Source organism: Garra rufa, chromosome 14, assembly GCF_049309525.1.
Source record: "Garra rufa chromosome 14, GarRuf1.0, whole genome shotgun sequence".
Lineage (NCBI taxonomy): Eukaryota > Metazoa > Chordata > Actinopteri > Cypriniformes > Cyprinidae > Garra > Garra rufa.
This window is the reverse complement of record NC_133374.1, coordinates 21,233,779-21,248,514: the sequence shown is the minus strand read 5'-3', so window position 1 is coordinate 21,248,514 and position 14,736 is coordinate 21,233,779. Positions and strand designations below refer to the sequence as shown.

General features: G+C 34.2%; 2 protein-coding genes across 4 annotated transcripts; one reads left to right on the top strand and one right to left on the bottom strand.

Annotated features, from left to right (window-relative positions):
* Window positions 1-2,526: 2,526 nt before the first annotated feature.
* On the bottom strand, window positions 2,527-4,866 carry LOC141285091 (transmembrane protein 199-like). The gene is made up of 6 exons (XM_073818142.1): window positions 4,434-4,866; window positions 4,277-4,350; window positions 3,335-3,424; window positions 3,207-3,249; window positions 3,007-3,119; window positions 2,527-2,663 (listed from the first exon to the last, which is right to left on the bottom strand). Exons 1-6 carry the CDS (start codon window positions 4,603-4,605, stop codon window positions 2,568-2,570), a joined length of 588 nt encoding a protein of 195 aa, XP_073674243.1. The 5' UTR covers window positions 4,606-4,866; the 3' UTR covers window positions 2,527-2,567.
* Window positions 4,867-6,192: 1,326 nt separating this feature from the next.
* On the top strand, window positions 6,193-13,876 carry LOC141284722 (polymerase delta-interacting protein 2-like). 3 transcript variants are annotated; one of them, XM_073817734.1, is made up of 11 exons: window positions 6,193-6,382; window positions 7,820-7,895; window positions 7,975-8,082; window positions 8,176-8,268; window positions 9,631-9,706; window positions 9,850-9,957; window positions 10,047-10,183; window positions 11,365-11,391; window positions 11,500-11,625; window positions 11,714-11,793; window positions 13,063-13,876. In XM_073817734.1, exons 1-11 carry the CDS (start codon window positions 6,198-6,200, stop codon window positions 13,175-13,177), a joined length of 1,131 nt encoding a protein of 376 aa, XP_073673835.1. In that variant the 5' UTR covers window positions 6,193-6,197; the 3' UTR covers window positions 13,178-13,876. The 3 variants fall into 3 exon arrangements, with proteins under 3 accessions (XP_073673835.1, XP_073673834.1, XP_073673833.1); XM_073817733.1 differs by having other exon boundaries at window positions 7,814-7,895; window positions 7,975-8,075; window positions 8,172-8,268; XM_073817732.1 differs by having other exon boundaries at window positions 7,814-7,895.
* Window positions 13,877-14,736: the final 860 nt, after the last annotated feature.

The window sequence follows — 14,736 nt, the reverse complement described above, 5'->3', positions numbered from 1 at the left end:
GACTTTTGTTCATCTTCTGAACACAAGTATATATATAATTGTAAGTAAGATAAGACATAATTGTGAGTTTATATCTCACAATTGACTTTTTAATCAGAATTATGAGTTTATATTTCACAATTGTGACTTTTTTTCTTAGAATTGTTGGTTTATATCTCACAATTCTGAGAAAAAGTCACAATTGTGACATTTTTTCCCTCAGAAATATCACAATTGTGACTTTCTCAGAATTGTGAGTTTATATTTCACAATTGTGACTTTTATCCCTCAGAAATATCACAATTGTGACTTTTTTCTTAGAATTGTTGGTTTATATCTCACAGTTGTGACTTTCTCAGAATTGTGAGTTTATATCTTGCAATTGTGACTTTTTTTCAGAATTGTTTAAATCTCTCTGTTGTGACTTTTTTTCTCAGAATTGCACGTTTATATCTCACAATTATGACTCAAAACTGTGAGACATTAAGTCAAAATTGCGTGATATAAACCCGAAATTGCGAGAAAAAAATATTGTGATTTAATCTCGCAATTCTGAGAAATAAACTGAGAAAAAGTCAGTTCAGGATCTAAATTTACAATTCTGACTTTTTTTCTCAGAATTGCGAGTTTATGTCTCACAACTGTCACTTTTTCCTCAGAATTGTGAGTTTATATCTCACAATTGTCTCTTTTTTCTCAAAATGGCAAGTTTATATCTCGCAATTCTGACTTTATACTCACCCTAATGTCATTCCAAACCCTTAAGTCCTTTATTCATCTTCTGAACAAAAGTTAAGATATTTTTGATGAAATATTTTTGAAGACTGACAGAAATGGTTAAATATAGTAGTTATTTTTAGTTTTCTTTATGCAAAAAAAATATTTTTGTAGTTTCATAAAATTACGGTTGAACCACTGATGTCACCTGGACTAATTTACCTACCTTTCTCATGTCAGAAAGCTCTCGGATTTCATCAAAAATATCATAATTTGTGTTCAGAAGATCTTATGAGTCTTATGAGTTTGGAACAATGACCGCATTTTAATTTTGGGTGAACTATTCCTTTAAAATGTACTTATACTCAGGCCATCCAAGATGCACATGAATTTGTTTCTTTGTTGGAGCAGATTTGCGGAAATTTAGCATTATATCATTTGCTCACCAACGGATCCTCTGTGGTGAATGGGTGCCGTCAGAATGAGAGTTCAAACAACTGATAAAAACATCACGTTTTGTAAGAAACAAATCCATCATTAAGATGTTTTTAACTTTAAACTGTTGTCCTAATTATGCTTTCTCTAGTAAAAAACATGTCTTGTCTGGTTTAGGAGAAAAATATACATAGATTAAGCACCGTTTACAAGCGGAAAAACAGTCCAAAGCCGTTCTAAACAAAGATGTTGGTGGATTTTGATGTGAGAGGACAACAGGCCATAGACTTTTTCACTGGAGGAAGTATTAGTATGTAATATGGACTCGTATTTTTTTGCCAAAAGTGATGGTTTTAAAGTTAAAACGCCTTGATGGTGGGTTTGTTTATCACAAACATGCAGCTTTACGACATTAATATAGAAATTGTAGGAGTTGTGATGATTTTATCAGCTGCTTGGAATCTGAATTATGACGGCACCCATTCACTACAGAGGAACCATTGATGAGCAAGTGATGTAATGCAAAATTTCTCGAAATCTCAACATCTTAGATGGCCAGGGTCAGTATATTTTAATTTTTGGTTGAACTATTATTTTAAGATCAGTGAATTATGGAGCCATTTTATAAACTGCAAAGATAGAGATAGAAATCTATTAGTGGATTCCATATGTACTAATAAAAGATAGAAAGAAATAGATATGTACAGGAAATAAGGTACAATATATGTTTTGTTCTCAGATAGACTGGCACATTTTTTATAACTATTGTCTTTTTTCTAATTTTTAGTGGCGTAGGAGCGTTTCATACGTCACTTTGAGCTGCACGTTTCTGGTTGTCTTTTATACTGTGTTTCTGTAGCTTTGCCAAAGCTCAAATACACAGGTTGCATGTGCAGGACGTACAGTACACAACATACAGTAAGCACTGGATCGGCGTTATAACCGGAAAATGCTGTAAACCTGGTTAAACAAAGCTGGACTCTCAATAGTGAGCATCACCAGGGAGTGTGATTTAATAAATGTTTTTTTTTCTTTTGAATGCTTTTGACTCAGCTTAGCTTCTTGAATGTTTTTTATTATTTTCTTGTGAAAAAAAAAGACATTTTCCCACACAGCATCTTGTGAGTCAGTAACAATCACAATAAACATCAAAGCACAAATTGTTTACAATTATGTTTCTTAGTTATAGCTGTAAGACATTCAAATAAATACTAACAGATGTGAAACTCAAGACCACAATATGATCATAATGTACCTTCTAGTGTCTTGAGATCAAAGAAGTGATCTCAAATTTTAGCATAAAGGATTTCTTTGTAAAAGTGTACATTAGATTGATCACTGAACCTCACTTTTTTGATTTGGAGAGAAACTATGTAAACAGAAAAAGAAGCTGTAGAGTGAAACAATTTGGAAATATTGGATGATTTTAGTTGGTATCAGGGCTCTCCAAGTTCTCCCTCCATAGTCCGGACCAGAACATAAAGCTCAGCAAGACCGACAACAGATGCTGCAATTACTGCAGCTATTACTCTCTGAAAGAAAATACACACAGAGACATTTGAAAAGTGTCCATTTTTTAAATTGAGATTTATAAATCATCTGAAAGCTGAATAAAAAATCCATTGATGTATGGTTTGTTAATATATATAATATTTGGCTGAGATACAACTATTTGAAAAACTAATATGAGGGTGCAAAAAAATCTAAACATTGAATCACCTTTAAAATTGTCCAAATGAAGTTCTTAGCAATGCATATTACTACTACCAATTATTTTGACCCATACAATTTTTTTTTTTTTGGCTATTGCTATATACCCATGCTACATGACTGATTTTGTGGTGCATTGATGGTGTGATTCCTGTGTGCACTTACCGCTGCTGTCTCAGTGAAGATATACTGGCTGCCCAGATATGAACAGGCAAATGCCGCAATTATAGTTACCAGGAAGTTGAATACAGTAACAACAACTGCCTTCACGGACCGCACTGCACAACACAACACAACAAACACGTAAGATGAACAAGACAGAGAGACATTAAAAATGAGAAGAAGAAAAAAAAGAACATCCTGACCTTGTCGTCCAAAATCTGCTAAAGTTCCATGATGATTCATTTCCTGTTGGGCGAAGAATAAATCTACTGACATGATTTTTAAAAGATATAGAGTATGTATGATATAGAGACTGTAGAAGGGTGTTCACCTGTGGATTTACATTCCGTGTTATTCTCTTGTATTCTTCATTGGCGAGTTTTGCTTTAATTTTTTCTAGGCGGGCAACCAGCTGAGGGTTCTGTTGGGTGGAAGTAAATAATTATGAGTATGAAGGTTAAAAAAAGTGAAAAAGCCAAGTTTCTGAACGGTAAGATGTTTCTTCTGCTCACTAAGCCTGCATTTATTTGATCCAAAATACAGCAAAAGCAGTAAAATTGTGAAACATTTTTACTATTTTAAATAACTGCTTTCTATTTGAATGTATTGTAAAATGTAATTTATTCCTGTGATCAAAGCTAAATTTTCAGGATCATTACTAAGTCTTCGGTGTCACATGATCCTTTAGAGATCATTCTAATATGCTGATTCACTGTTCAAGAAACATTTATAATTATTATTAGTAGTATTAATATTTAAAACGGTTGAGTATTTTTTTTCAGGATTCTTTGATAAATAGAAAGATCCAAAGGTCAGCATTTATCTAAAATAAAAAGCTTTTGTAACATTGGAGTCAGTATAATTTTTTTGGGAAATAAATGAATACTTTTATTTAGCAAGGATGCTTTAAATTGATCAAAAGTGATGAGAAAGACATTTATAATGTTACAAAAGATTTCTATTTCAGATAAATGCTGTGAAAAAGAAACCTGAAATAATCCACTCAGCTGTTTTCAACATAATATATGTTTTTGAGCATCCTGAGTGGAGTAATGATGCTAGAAATTCTGAAGTCACAGGAATAAATTACATTTTAAAATATATTAAAATAGAAAGCAGTTATTTTAAATTGTACAATTTTGATGTACTTTGGATCAAATAAATGCAGGCTTGGTTAGCATAAGCGACTTTAAAAACATTATAAATCTTACTGTTCAAAAACTTTTGACTGGAAGAGTATAAATACAGATAGTGGTAAAATATTCTCACTTACCCTCGGAGGTGTGATGACTTCTGGAAGATGAAGTGAGCTGTCCTCAAACAGCTCATGAAGATACACTGGATGTCCTATAAAATATCAAGCTCAGCTTGTAATGTGCAATAATAAGTATCAAAACGTTAATTCTTTATAGAATGTTAATGTTTCTTACCATTTTCCTGAAGAAGCGTGTGTAGTTTTCTCACAGTCTTGAATGGTAAGATGGACTGATCTGTCAGAGATTTCAATTCTTCCTTCAGCTCTTCTGACACGCCAGATTGTCTCTCCAGTAAATCTCTCGCTTTTTCCCGAAATTTCTCTCCGATTTTAACCGAAGAAGCCATGATTTAGTAGTATAAATATCTCTCAGTTATGTATCAGTGCACACTGAATAGAAAAGTACCGCAAAGCAAAAAGGAACTTCAAAAAGCTAAAACTAGCGCCAAATTAGCTTCACAAATTATACAAATGGAAAATGTTTAATATTTCTAACAAAACTAAACTATGTTGTTTCAGTGCTACACTAATATAATTATATTTTATCTTAATTTAAGCATGTTCCTGTTTACAGCTCTGCATGTCAGCTGATATTTTCTTCTTCAGGGTGTTTATTCGCCGTTTGCAAACTAACTAGATAATCTCACAGCGCCACATACTGCCAAGGAATATATTCGACCTTTTGGATTGAGGCGCAAACCAGTTTTTGTTAAATTATTTGACTCTTCAGTTTTTAAAGGATGCTTTAAGAATAAATTCAATTGTTTGTAAGGTTTATTTGTTGAATAGGTCAGTGATTGATACACTACCAGTCAAAAATATTAGTCCAAAAAGTGTCTTCTGCTCATTAAACCTGCATTTATTGGATCCAAAGTACAGCAAAAACATTTTAATATTCTGAAATGCTGCTCCAAAAAACATTTATTATTATTATTATGTTGAAAACAGCTGAGTAGATTTTTTCAGGTTTCTTTGATGAATAGAAAGTTCAGAACAGGATTCATCTGAAAATGAAATCTTTTGCAATTTTATGTATTTATGGTCACTTTTAATCAATTTAAAGCATCCTTGCTAAATAAAAGTATTATATTACTGAATCCACGCTTTTGAATGTAATAGTGTATAAAGTTACAAAAGCTTTTTATTTCAGATAAATGCTGATCTTTGGATCTTTCGATTCATCGAATCTTGAAAAAAATATACTCAACTGTTTTAAATATTGATAATAATAAAAATGTTTCTTGAATAGCAAATTATTCGCATAGAATGATTTCTGAAGGATCCTGTGACTGGAGTAATGACGCCAAAAATTCAGCTTTGAAATCAGAGGAATAAATTACATTTTTATAAGATATTCAAATAGAAAGCAGTTATTTTAAATAGTAAAAATATTTCAAAATTTGACTGTTTTTGCTGTACTTTGGATTAAATAAACAGGCTTGGTGAGCAGAGGAGACTTAAAAAAAAAATAAAAAAAATCATACTATTAGTTCAAAAACTTTTGACTGGTAGTGTATAATTTTCTCTTGTTCAAGAATAAAATCAAGGGTTTGGTTTTCCTATATTTATATTTAAAATAAAATTAAAATCATGACATTCTTTATTTCCGGCGACAATTAAAAATTACACTATTATGAATAAAAAAGCGCTATGTCGAAATAAAGAAAAGAATAGTGTTTCAGCAAGTGTACCACAAAAGGAACAAAGCGTGACCTTTGTGTAGTATCGACGTTTTCCGGTCGCAATGCGTTATGGGAAATGGTGTGCACATATGTAATATCCAATATTGCAATAAAAGGGTAAAAACTTAATGAAGTGTCATTTCAGACTTGTACTTTTCAATATTCCTGAATTTTACGTGCTTTAAATGTGATTTTTAAGTTTAACTTGTAAGATATTGACTATGTCTGTGTGTTCATTTGCAGATAGCGAAAGGAAGATGGCAGCGTGTGCAATACGTCGGGGCTTGTTGTCCACTGCTAGTAAATATAACCAGCACAAATGCACTCACAGAATACTGAGTGCAATAGACTTCAGCAGCGGATTAGATCCGAAAAGAGCCCAGCCATTGTGTTCAGCATGCGGGTTGTCCAGTTTTCAACAGACGAGGTTCATGTCATCACGGTAAGAGCTAACGTAGTAAAGCGAACGTCCTACCATGTCCTGCTGCGGTTACATAAGTGCGTAGAATTGCAGTTTCAGCAAACTGTTTTGACAGCGGATACTTTTACGATGTATCTGTGAAATGCATTCATTTTTATTAAGTATTGAATATCAGCTGTCATGTTTACTATTAGCTTTTGTAGTTTGAAGGATTCACATGCTTGCATACCTGCAACACTACTGCCATATTGTTTCACTTCTCAACTCTGTGGTTGTACAGTTCACTTTATTTTTTTACGAAATGTCTGGACGTCTGAGTTTTAAATCAGATGTGTTTATCACACTAGTTTTGAGTTGGTTTTAAAGTAATATTGGTATAGGGCAGATACCAATACATAAAATGAGGCCTACAAGAAGGACAAACCTCAGCCTTGCTTTCAAACCCCCTCCAAGCCATTCTTGATTATATAAGTGACAGTTTGGGCCTAAGTCTGAGCCAACAAACAGTAAACAAGTCCTATTTTTATAGTCAGCACATGTCTGTCTGTTAAGTGCACCATTAAACTTTCAGGTTCGATGTGGTCTGTGTCCAAATCCTTTTTTTTTTTTTAAATGTTGCACAATATTCAACCTTTTTGGCCACAAGGCTGGGACATTGCATTTAGTGGTGTCATCCACTATACCATGCACAAACAAACAAACAAATATTTGTTTGTATATATTTCGAAATATAGAAAGAAAAGGCCAGGAATGCACAATATTTTTAAAAATATATTTCCATAAATACACTACCAGTCAAAAGGTTTTGAACAGTAAGGTTTGTAATGTTTTTCTCACCAAGCCTGCATTTATTTAATCCAAAATACAGGAAAAACAGTAAAAATTGTAAAATATTTGTACTGTTTAAAACAACTGTTTTGTAGTTGAATATATTTGAAAATGTAATTTATTTCTGTGATCAAACCTACATTTTTAGCATCATTACTCCAGTCTTCAGTGTCACATGATCCTTCAAAAGTCATTCTAATATGCTCATTTGCTGTTCATTATTATTAATATTAATATTATCAATATTTAAAACAGTTGAGTACTTTTTTTATTCAGGACTCTTTGTTTTTGCTGTACTTTGGACCAAATAAATGCAGGCCTGGGAAGCAGGAGATACTTCTTTTTAAGAGCATTAAAAACTTTGACTGGTAGTGTACTTTACCAGGAACAACAAACATACTTTACAATGTTCCAAAAAATTATATGTTAAAGAATTGCATTCTTAAACCATTAAAATCTAAAAGCTATTCCTACTCTTTGCCTGCTGTCTAAATGTAAGCTACTATAAAAATATAAATGTGTTTTCTTGCCCGTGAAATACATTTTGAAATATTGTTTGAGGTATGGTATCCCAGCTATGGGATATTACAATTTACTTTGTTTTAATTGATTAATTCTTGGCAGAAACAGACCAGAAGGGAAAATCCTGGAGCCTGTTGGAGTATTTGAAGCTTTGAAGCAGCACGGCAAATATGAAACTGGACAGGTCAGTGATTATTTTAATCACAAAGCCCTTGATTCTGATTCCTTTGTTCATATTCTAATTATAAATGTGCAATCCACAGCTATTCCTGCACAGTATTTTTGGATATAGGGGCATTGTTTTATTCCCTTGGCATGCTCGTCTTTACGATAGAGATGTGAGTCCTGCTGCTGCTGCTGACAGGTATGTAGTAGTTATTTGGACTTATACCTGATTAAATTATTTAGTTTGTTTTATAGTTGTGTTGTCAATGGTCCTGTTTGTTGTGTGCTTTTTCAGCAAGCCAGAATCTGTGGCCCATGGGTCAAAAGAAGTTAAGGGCAAGATGCATACATACTACCAGGTCCTCATAGACACCAGAGACTGCCCTCACATAGTAAGTAGCATCAAATGACATATGCAAATAGTGGGGATGTAACAAATAAATAAACATAATAATAATTTTTGTATATTTTAAAGTTAAATTATTCATCTAATGCACTTTGAAAGTTCAAAATTAAGAGTTCCAACCTATGTTCTTGACTAAGTTTGTTCCTGAACTTTAAAGGGAACTCAACCCTATTTTTATTTGTGGTATACTGTCACAGTCTAAATTACATTCACACTGTTGTCTTAGGAAGCCAAACTAATTATAATTTAACAATAATAATAACAACAATTTTATATTATTGTTATTACTATGACAGTAATAGAGTGATTGTCATATATTGCTAGTATATATTACAATACTTCTTTCCTAATTTCTACACTTGAAAGAGATATTTTGAATTTGGACTGCAGTAATGTTACCCATTTAAACTGTTAGCTGTCAGCAATTCATACTGCACTTTAAAGCTTTAATTTTGACACAAAGCTCCAGCTTTTGTAAAAACGGGCTTACAAATGTAGTGAAATGCTGTAATCATCTGCAGCGGAAAAAAGTACTGGTGGCCATTACGTTCCTAATGCTAAATTCACTGCATTCACTGTGAACAGAGCCATTCTGAGGCGCGGAAAACACCAGATCTTGAGCTGATCGCCTAAACGAAGTGCGTGCTTCGCTTTGAAACGCAGAAAAACTTGATGAAGAGATTAAACCGTATTCTGTGTTCGGTTTTAGTTCATTTGACGGATACTGTGCCAAAGCATAATGGCCCTAAAGACCATTTTAAAGACCTTTTATGTTACAATATGAAGTTTAAATATATTTTAAAAACTACACTTTTTGCCCGGAAGACCTATCGCTTCATATCGTGATCATAATATCGAAACAGTTTTGGTTTCGCGATACCATCTTATTGATAATATTATAATACATCCCTAGCAAATGCCCCAAAACATGTTTGGACACTTAAAGGGATGTTTCATCCAAAAATGAAAGCTGTTATTGATTACTCACCCTTATGTCGCTCCAAACCCGTAAGACCTTCGTTCATCTTCTGAACACAAAATAAGATATTTTTCAAAAAAAAAAAATCTGAGAGCTTTCTGACCCTCCAAAGACAGCAACACAACTACCACATTCAAGACTCAAAGGCAGTAAGGACATCATTAAAATAGTCCATGTGGTTCAACCTTAATTTTATGAAGTTGTGAGAATACTTTTTGTACAAAAAGAAACTTTGAAATGATTAACTTAAGAATGTAGAAGAATGCAGCCCTTTAAAACTTGAATGTTTGGTTTTTTGTTTGGCATGATTTGCTGATCTTAGTCCAATCATGAATCCATTTTCAACTTTTGTGTTTTTGTCACCATTAGTCTCAGCGATCTCAGACTGAAGCGGTCACGTTCCTGGCAAATCATGATGATAGCAGGGCCCTGTATGCAATTCCAGGTAAACTCTTGTGATCAGTCACTTAAAGATTTAATTATATAGTGTGCAGCATTTAAAAAAATAAATAAATTAAAGTTCCTTAACCTGTCTGTTGCATTTTACTCATTCTGTTCATTTCTTCCTTGTCTGCTTGTGTCTTTTAGGTCTGGATTACGTGAGTCATGAAGACATCCTGCCTTACAACTCCACTGAGCAAGTTCCTATCCAGCATGAGCTGTTTGAACGCTTCCTCATGTTTAATCCCTCCCGAAGTAACTAGTCCGCTTATACTCTTTCAACAGTATTCAAACTTTTACTTATGAAATGTCTCTGATGGATTGCATTCACACGGTTTATTTAGATCCTCCATTCACTGCAAGAGATACCCTACGGGCCTGGCAGGAGAAGAACCATCCCTGGCTGGAGCTCTCAGATGTGCACCGCGAAACCACAGAGAACATCCGTGTCACTGTCATCCCCTTCTACATGGGCATGAGAGTAAGAATAGAGAATTACAATGTATTACAACAATTTCTAACTGAAGGTTGCAGCAAACTTACTTAATGCATACATTAGTATGTATTATAGACCTTAGTCAGGGTAGTGCCATAATTCATTTTTGACAGGAATAAAAAGAGGCTGTGAGGGATAGAAGTAACGCGCTGTTGTTTAACAACATACAATTGTTCAGCTGATAAAACCTCTTTTTAAAAAAAAAAAAAAAAAAACCTTCAGTAATAGAAAAATGAGTGCAACACTGTACCAGGTGAGCTATAGTCTCGTGTAGCCAGACCTTCAGACTGACAGCTGAAGGTCTGGAACTCATGGCAGCTTTCATTGGCCAAGGCCCGCCCATAAGACCGTTTGATCGACATGTCAAACAACCAATCACAGTTCGTTTCGTTCAGCGTCACGTTTCTGTGCGTGGAAATGCCCCCACAACAATAGACTGGCGTGCAACAAGTCAGTCATTGAAATAATCAGCATTGAAAGATAACAAAGAAGAGGGAGAACAAGCAGTAAGTCAGTAATTTGTTTGCGAATGTCGCATATGTGTATAACAACAATGGCGTCTGCATAAGCACATTTTAGCAAAACGCCGAGTAAATCAGTCTGCGCTTTGTTTCCCGGCGGACCGAAAATAAACGCGACACTCGCGTCTCCCGGAAATCGGGTCAAATTCAACTAATCAGATCACGACTTCGACATTCCTGAAGTGTTTCCAGTTAAGCGTACCATATGCATCAGACGTTTAGCCAACGTTCTGTGGGCGTGACGTCTGAGGCTGAGACTAGGTGAGCTACTGAGCAAGTTTACTCCGCTAAAAAGCCATGCATATGGAGCTGGTTAAAGGGATAATTCACACAAAAATACATTTTCTTACCCTCATGTCGTTCCAAACTCGTAAGACCTTCGTTCATCTTCGAAACACAAATGAAGATATTTTTGATCAAATCTGAGAGCTTTCTGTCCCTGCGTAGACAGCAACGCAACTACCACATTGAAGCTACAGGAATATTTTTTTTGTGCTCAAAGAAAACAAAAATAAGGACCTTATTCAACAATTCCTTCTCTTCTGTTTCCTGTTTATGTATAATTATAATTTAAAATAATATGTTTGCTAGTAAAATGAATGTAACTCATGGTCTTGATTCTGACTTGTTTTTGTATCTCAACAGGAGGCTCAGAACTCCCACGTGTATTGGGTAGGCGAAATTACCTAATTATGCTTTTTCTAATAACTCAATAAAAGGGTTATATATAGAATGGCCATTAGTGACCTGTTAGAGATAATATGTTGATGTTTTCCTCAGTGGCGGTACTGCATCCGTCTGGAGAACCTGGGCAATGAGGTGGTTCAACTCAGGGAAAGACACTGGAGGATCTTCAGTCTCTCAGGGACTCTGGAAACAGTCCGTGGCAGAGGAGTGGTTGGCAAGGTTAATAATGAGAAAAAGCATAAACCAGAATTACAGACTATGGAAATATGATTTGTTTGCTGAATGCAATCCATCGTTGTCTCACCAGGAGCCTGTTTTGTCAAGAGAACAGCCAGCATTTCAGTACAGCAGTCATGTTTCACTTCAAGCACCTAGTGGACACATGTGGTGAGATTATCAACATACTCTTACAATCATGTAGACAGGAAATGGGGTCCACCTCTTAGATTGTATAGTTGAGATCAAAAGTTTACATACACCTTGCAGAATCTCCAAAATGTTAATTATTTTACCAAAATAATAGGGATCATAAAAAATGCATATTGTTTTTATTTAGTACTGACCTGAATATGATATTTTACATAGAAGACATTTACATATAGTCCACGAGAAAATTATTCAAAAGTTTACATACACTTAATACTCTGTTGTTACCTGAATAATCCACAGTTATGTTCTTCAGAAAAATCTTTCAGGTCTCACAATTTTTGTTTTTTTAGCCTTTTTTTGTATTTGAACCCTTTCCAACAATGACTATGATTTTGAGATCCGTTTTTTCACACTGAGGACAACTGAGGGACTCGGTGTGAAACTATGCAACTTTTACAGAAGGTTCAAACTTTTACTGATGCTTCAGAAGGAAAACAACGCATTAAGAGCTGGGGGTGAAAACTTTTGGAACTTGACTATCAGGGTGAATTTCTTTAAATTTCAAAACTTAATTTGTCTTGTGGGGAACATAAGTATCTTCTGTAGCTTCTAAAGGCAGTACTAAATGAAAAAAATATGATATTTGGGCTAAATGAGGTAAAATGTATGCATCTTCATTCTGTTCAAAAGTTTTCACCGTCCGGCTCTAATGCTTTGTGTTTCCTTCTGAACCATCAGTAAGCATTTGAAATCAATGAAATGCTTAAAATCAATCAAAATCATACAGTTATTTTCGGAAAGGGTTCAAATGCACAAAAATGCTGAAAAACCAAAGAATTTGTGGGACCTGAAGGATTTTTCTGAAGAGCAGTTGGCAGTTTAACTTTAAGGGACTCATGAACAACTATCACTAAATTAAAAAAAAAACACAGCTGTGGATCATTCAGGTAACAACACTGTATTAAGAATAAAGTGTATGTAACCTTTTGAATGGGGTCATTTTTAGAAATTCAACTGTTATTTTCTCTTGTGGACTATATGTTAACATCTTTTATGTGAAATATCTATTCAGGTCAGGATTAAATAAAAAAAAAAAAAGTGACATGCATTTTGTATGATCCCTCTTATTTTAGTCAAATATAATTAACATTTTGCAGATTCTGCAAGGTGTGTGTAAACGTTTGACTTAAACTGTAGCTGAATGCTTGTTTTTGGTGTGTCTGAAATGACTGTAATGCTGTGTTTCAATAATGACGCATGAACATCACGATTTGTTTCCTTTTTTAGGGGGACGTTCTGTTTTGAGAGGACAGATGGCTCACACTTTGATGTGCGCATTCCACCTTTTTCACTAGAGAGCAATAAGTATGACAAGGCTCCCCCTACTGGCTATCCTTTGTAATAAACCTCGCCTATAAGCCTACCATCACGGCTCAGCTCAGCATCCCTACAGGCTGTTCCCTTGGAGATCCATGTTTCCCTTCCTTATCAGTGCTCCTTGAATATACAATGGTTTTAGCAAAGCATCTTTCAGTTTCTGACTGCAGCGCTGAATATTTGTAGCATTCACATATCTTGAAAGGAAAAAAGGAATGGCAAGTTGAGGAGTTGATCTTATTAAATGGTGTGAAGCAAGTGTATGATGGGAACATGGCCAATTTCAAACTCTTGCACCTCGAAAGGCCGTATTGAGAGAATCTGAATGTGATTTGTTTTTTTTTCTTCTATTTATTTGGACGGCTGTGTTCATCAATTGAATAAGCTTATTAGCGTTAATCGAGCATATTATCAATTTATCTTTAAGTTTAACCCCCCATTGTAGTCAATTCCTTACTTATATTCTGGAGAAGACAGTCAGTGGACATTCTCCAAATGCAAATAGTCTGATTATTGGCTTTTGCTGCAAAGATTATTCTAAGGCCATGCCAAAGTCAACCAGTTTGGTTTGACTAAGAAAGCCTAGTGGGATAAAACTGTATTAAAGATCATCATCTTGAAACCAACTGTTGGTCATAAATTTGGATTAAACTACTGGATGATGAATGCTTTACTGTTTACTGTAAATATGTTTGTAAAAGCATAAATAAAATGATGTTTCCAATTTCCTGTTTTCCTATTATGATTGATGTAGTATTCCAAATGCTGCTGCTTTTCTCTACAAAGCAGGAGAACAATGTCAGGTCAGTTACTTACATTTTCTATGTACAGTTGAAGTCAAAAGTTTATACACCTTGCAGAATCTGCAATATGATCATTATTTTACCAAATTTATACAAAAAAAATTTTTTTTTAGTTCTGACCTGAATAAGATATTTTACATAAAAGACATTTACATATACTTCACAAGAGATAATAATAGTTGAATTTATAAAAATGACCCTGTTCAAAAGTTTACATACACTTGATTCTTAATACTGTGTTGTTACCTGAATGATCCACAGCTGTGGTTTTTTGTTTAGTGGTAGTTGTTCATGACTTCCTTGTTTTTCCTGAAGTTAAACTTCCCACTGTTCTTCAGAAAAGTCATTTAGGTCCCACAGATTCTTTGGTTTTTCAGCATTTTTGTGTATTTGAAGCCTTTCCAACAATGACTGTATGATTTTGAGATCCATCTTTTCACACTGAGGACAACTGAGGGACTCATATGCAACTATTACAGAAGTTTAAATGCTTGCTGATGTTGATGCTTTAGAAGGAAAAACTATGTATTAAGAGCCAGGGGTGTAAACTTTTGAACGAATTGAGGATGTGTACATTTTTCTTATTTTTTTTTTTTTCATTTAGTATTTACCTTCAGAAGCTACAGAAGATATTTACATGTTTCCCAGAAGACAAAATAAGTTAATTTTACTCTGATCGTCAAATTCAAAAAAGTTTTCACCCCCAGCTTAATGAAGCATTACAGTCATTATTGGAAAGGGTTCAAATACACAAAAATGCTGAAAATCCAAAGAATTTGTA

What these genes read in the sequence shown, in the direction of transcription:
- LOC141285091 (XM_073818142.1), bottom strand. Translation starts at nt 4,605, where the DNA reads ATGGCTTCTTCGGTTAAAATCGGAGAGAAATTTCGGGAAAAAGCGAGA. An exon ending in CACGGAATGTAAATCCACAG is followed by an intron (nt 3,250 to 3,334) that starts GTGAACACCCTT and finishes TTCGCCCAACAG; the next exon opens with GAAATGAATCATCATGGAAC. An exon ending in TCTTCACTGAGACAGCAGCG is followed by an intron (nt 2,664 to 3,006) that starts GTAAGTGCACAC and finishes ATTTTCTTTCAG; the next exon opens with AGAGTAATAGCTGCAGTAAT.
- LOC141284722 (XM_073817732.1), top strand. Translation starts at nt 6,198, where the DNA reads ATGGCAGCGTGTGCAATACGTCGGGGCTTGTTGTCCACTGCTAGTAAA. An exon ending in GCAAATATGAAACTGGACAG is followed by an intron (nt 7,896 to 7,974) that starts GTCAGTGATTAT and finishes TGCAATCCACAG; the next exon opens with CTATTCCTGCACAGTATTTT. An exon ending in CTGCTGCTGACAGGTATGTA is followed by an intron (nt 8,083 to 8,175) that starts GTAGTTATTTGG and finishes TTTTTCAGCAAG; the next exon opens with CCAGAATCTGTGGCCCATGG.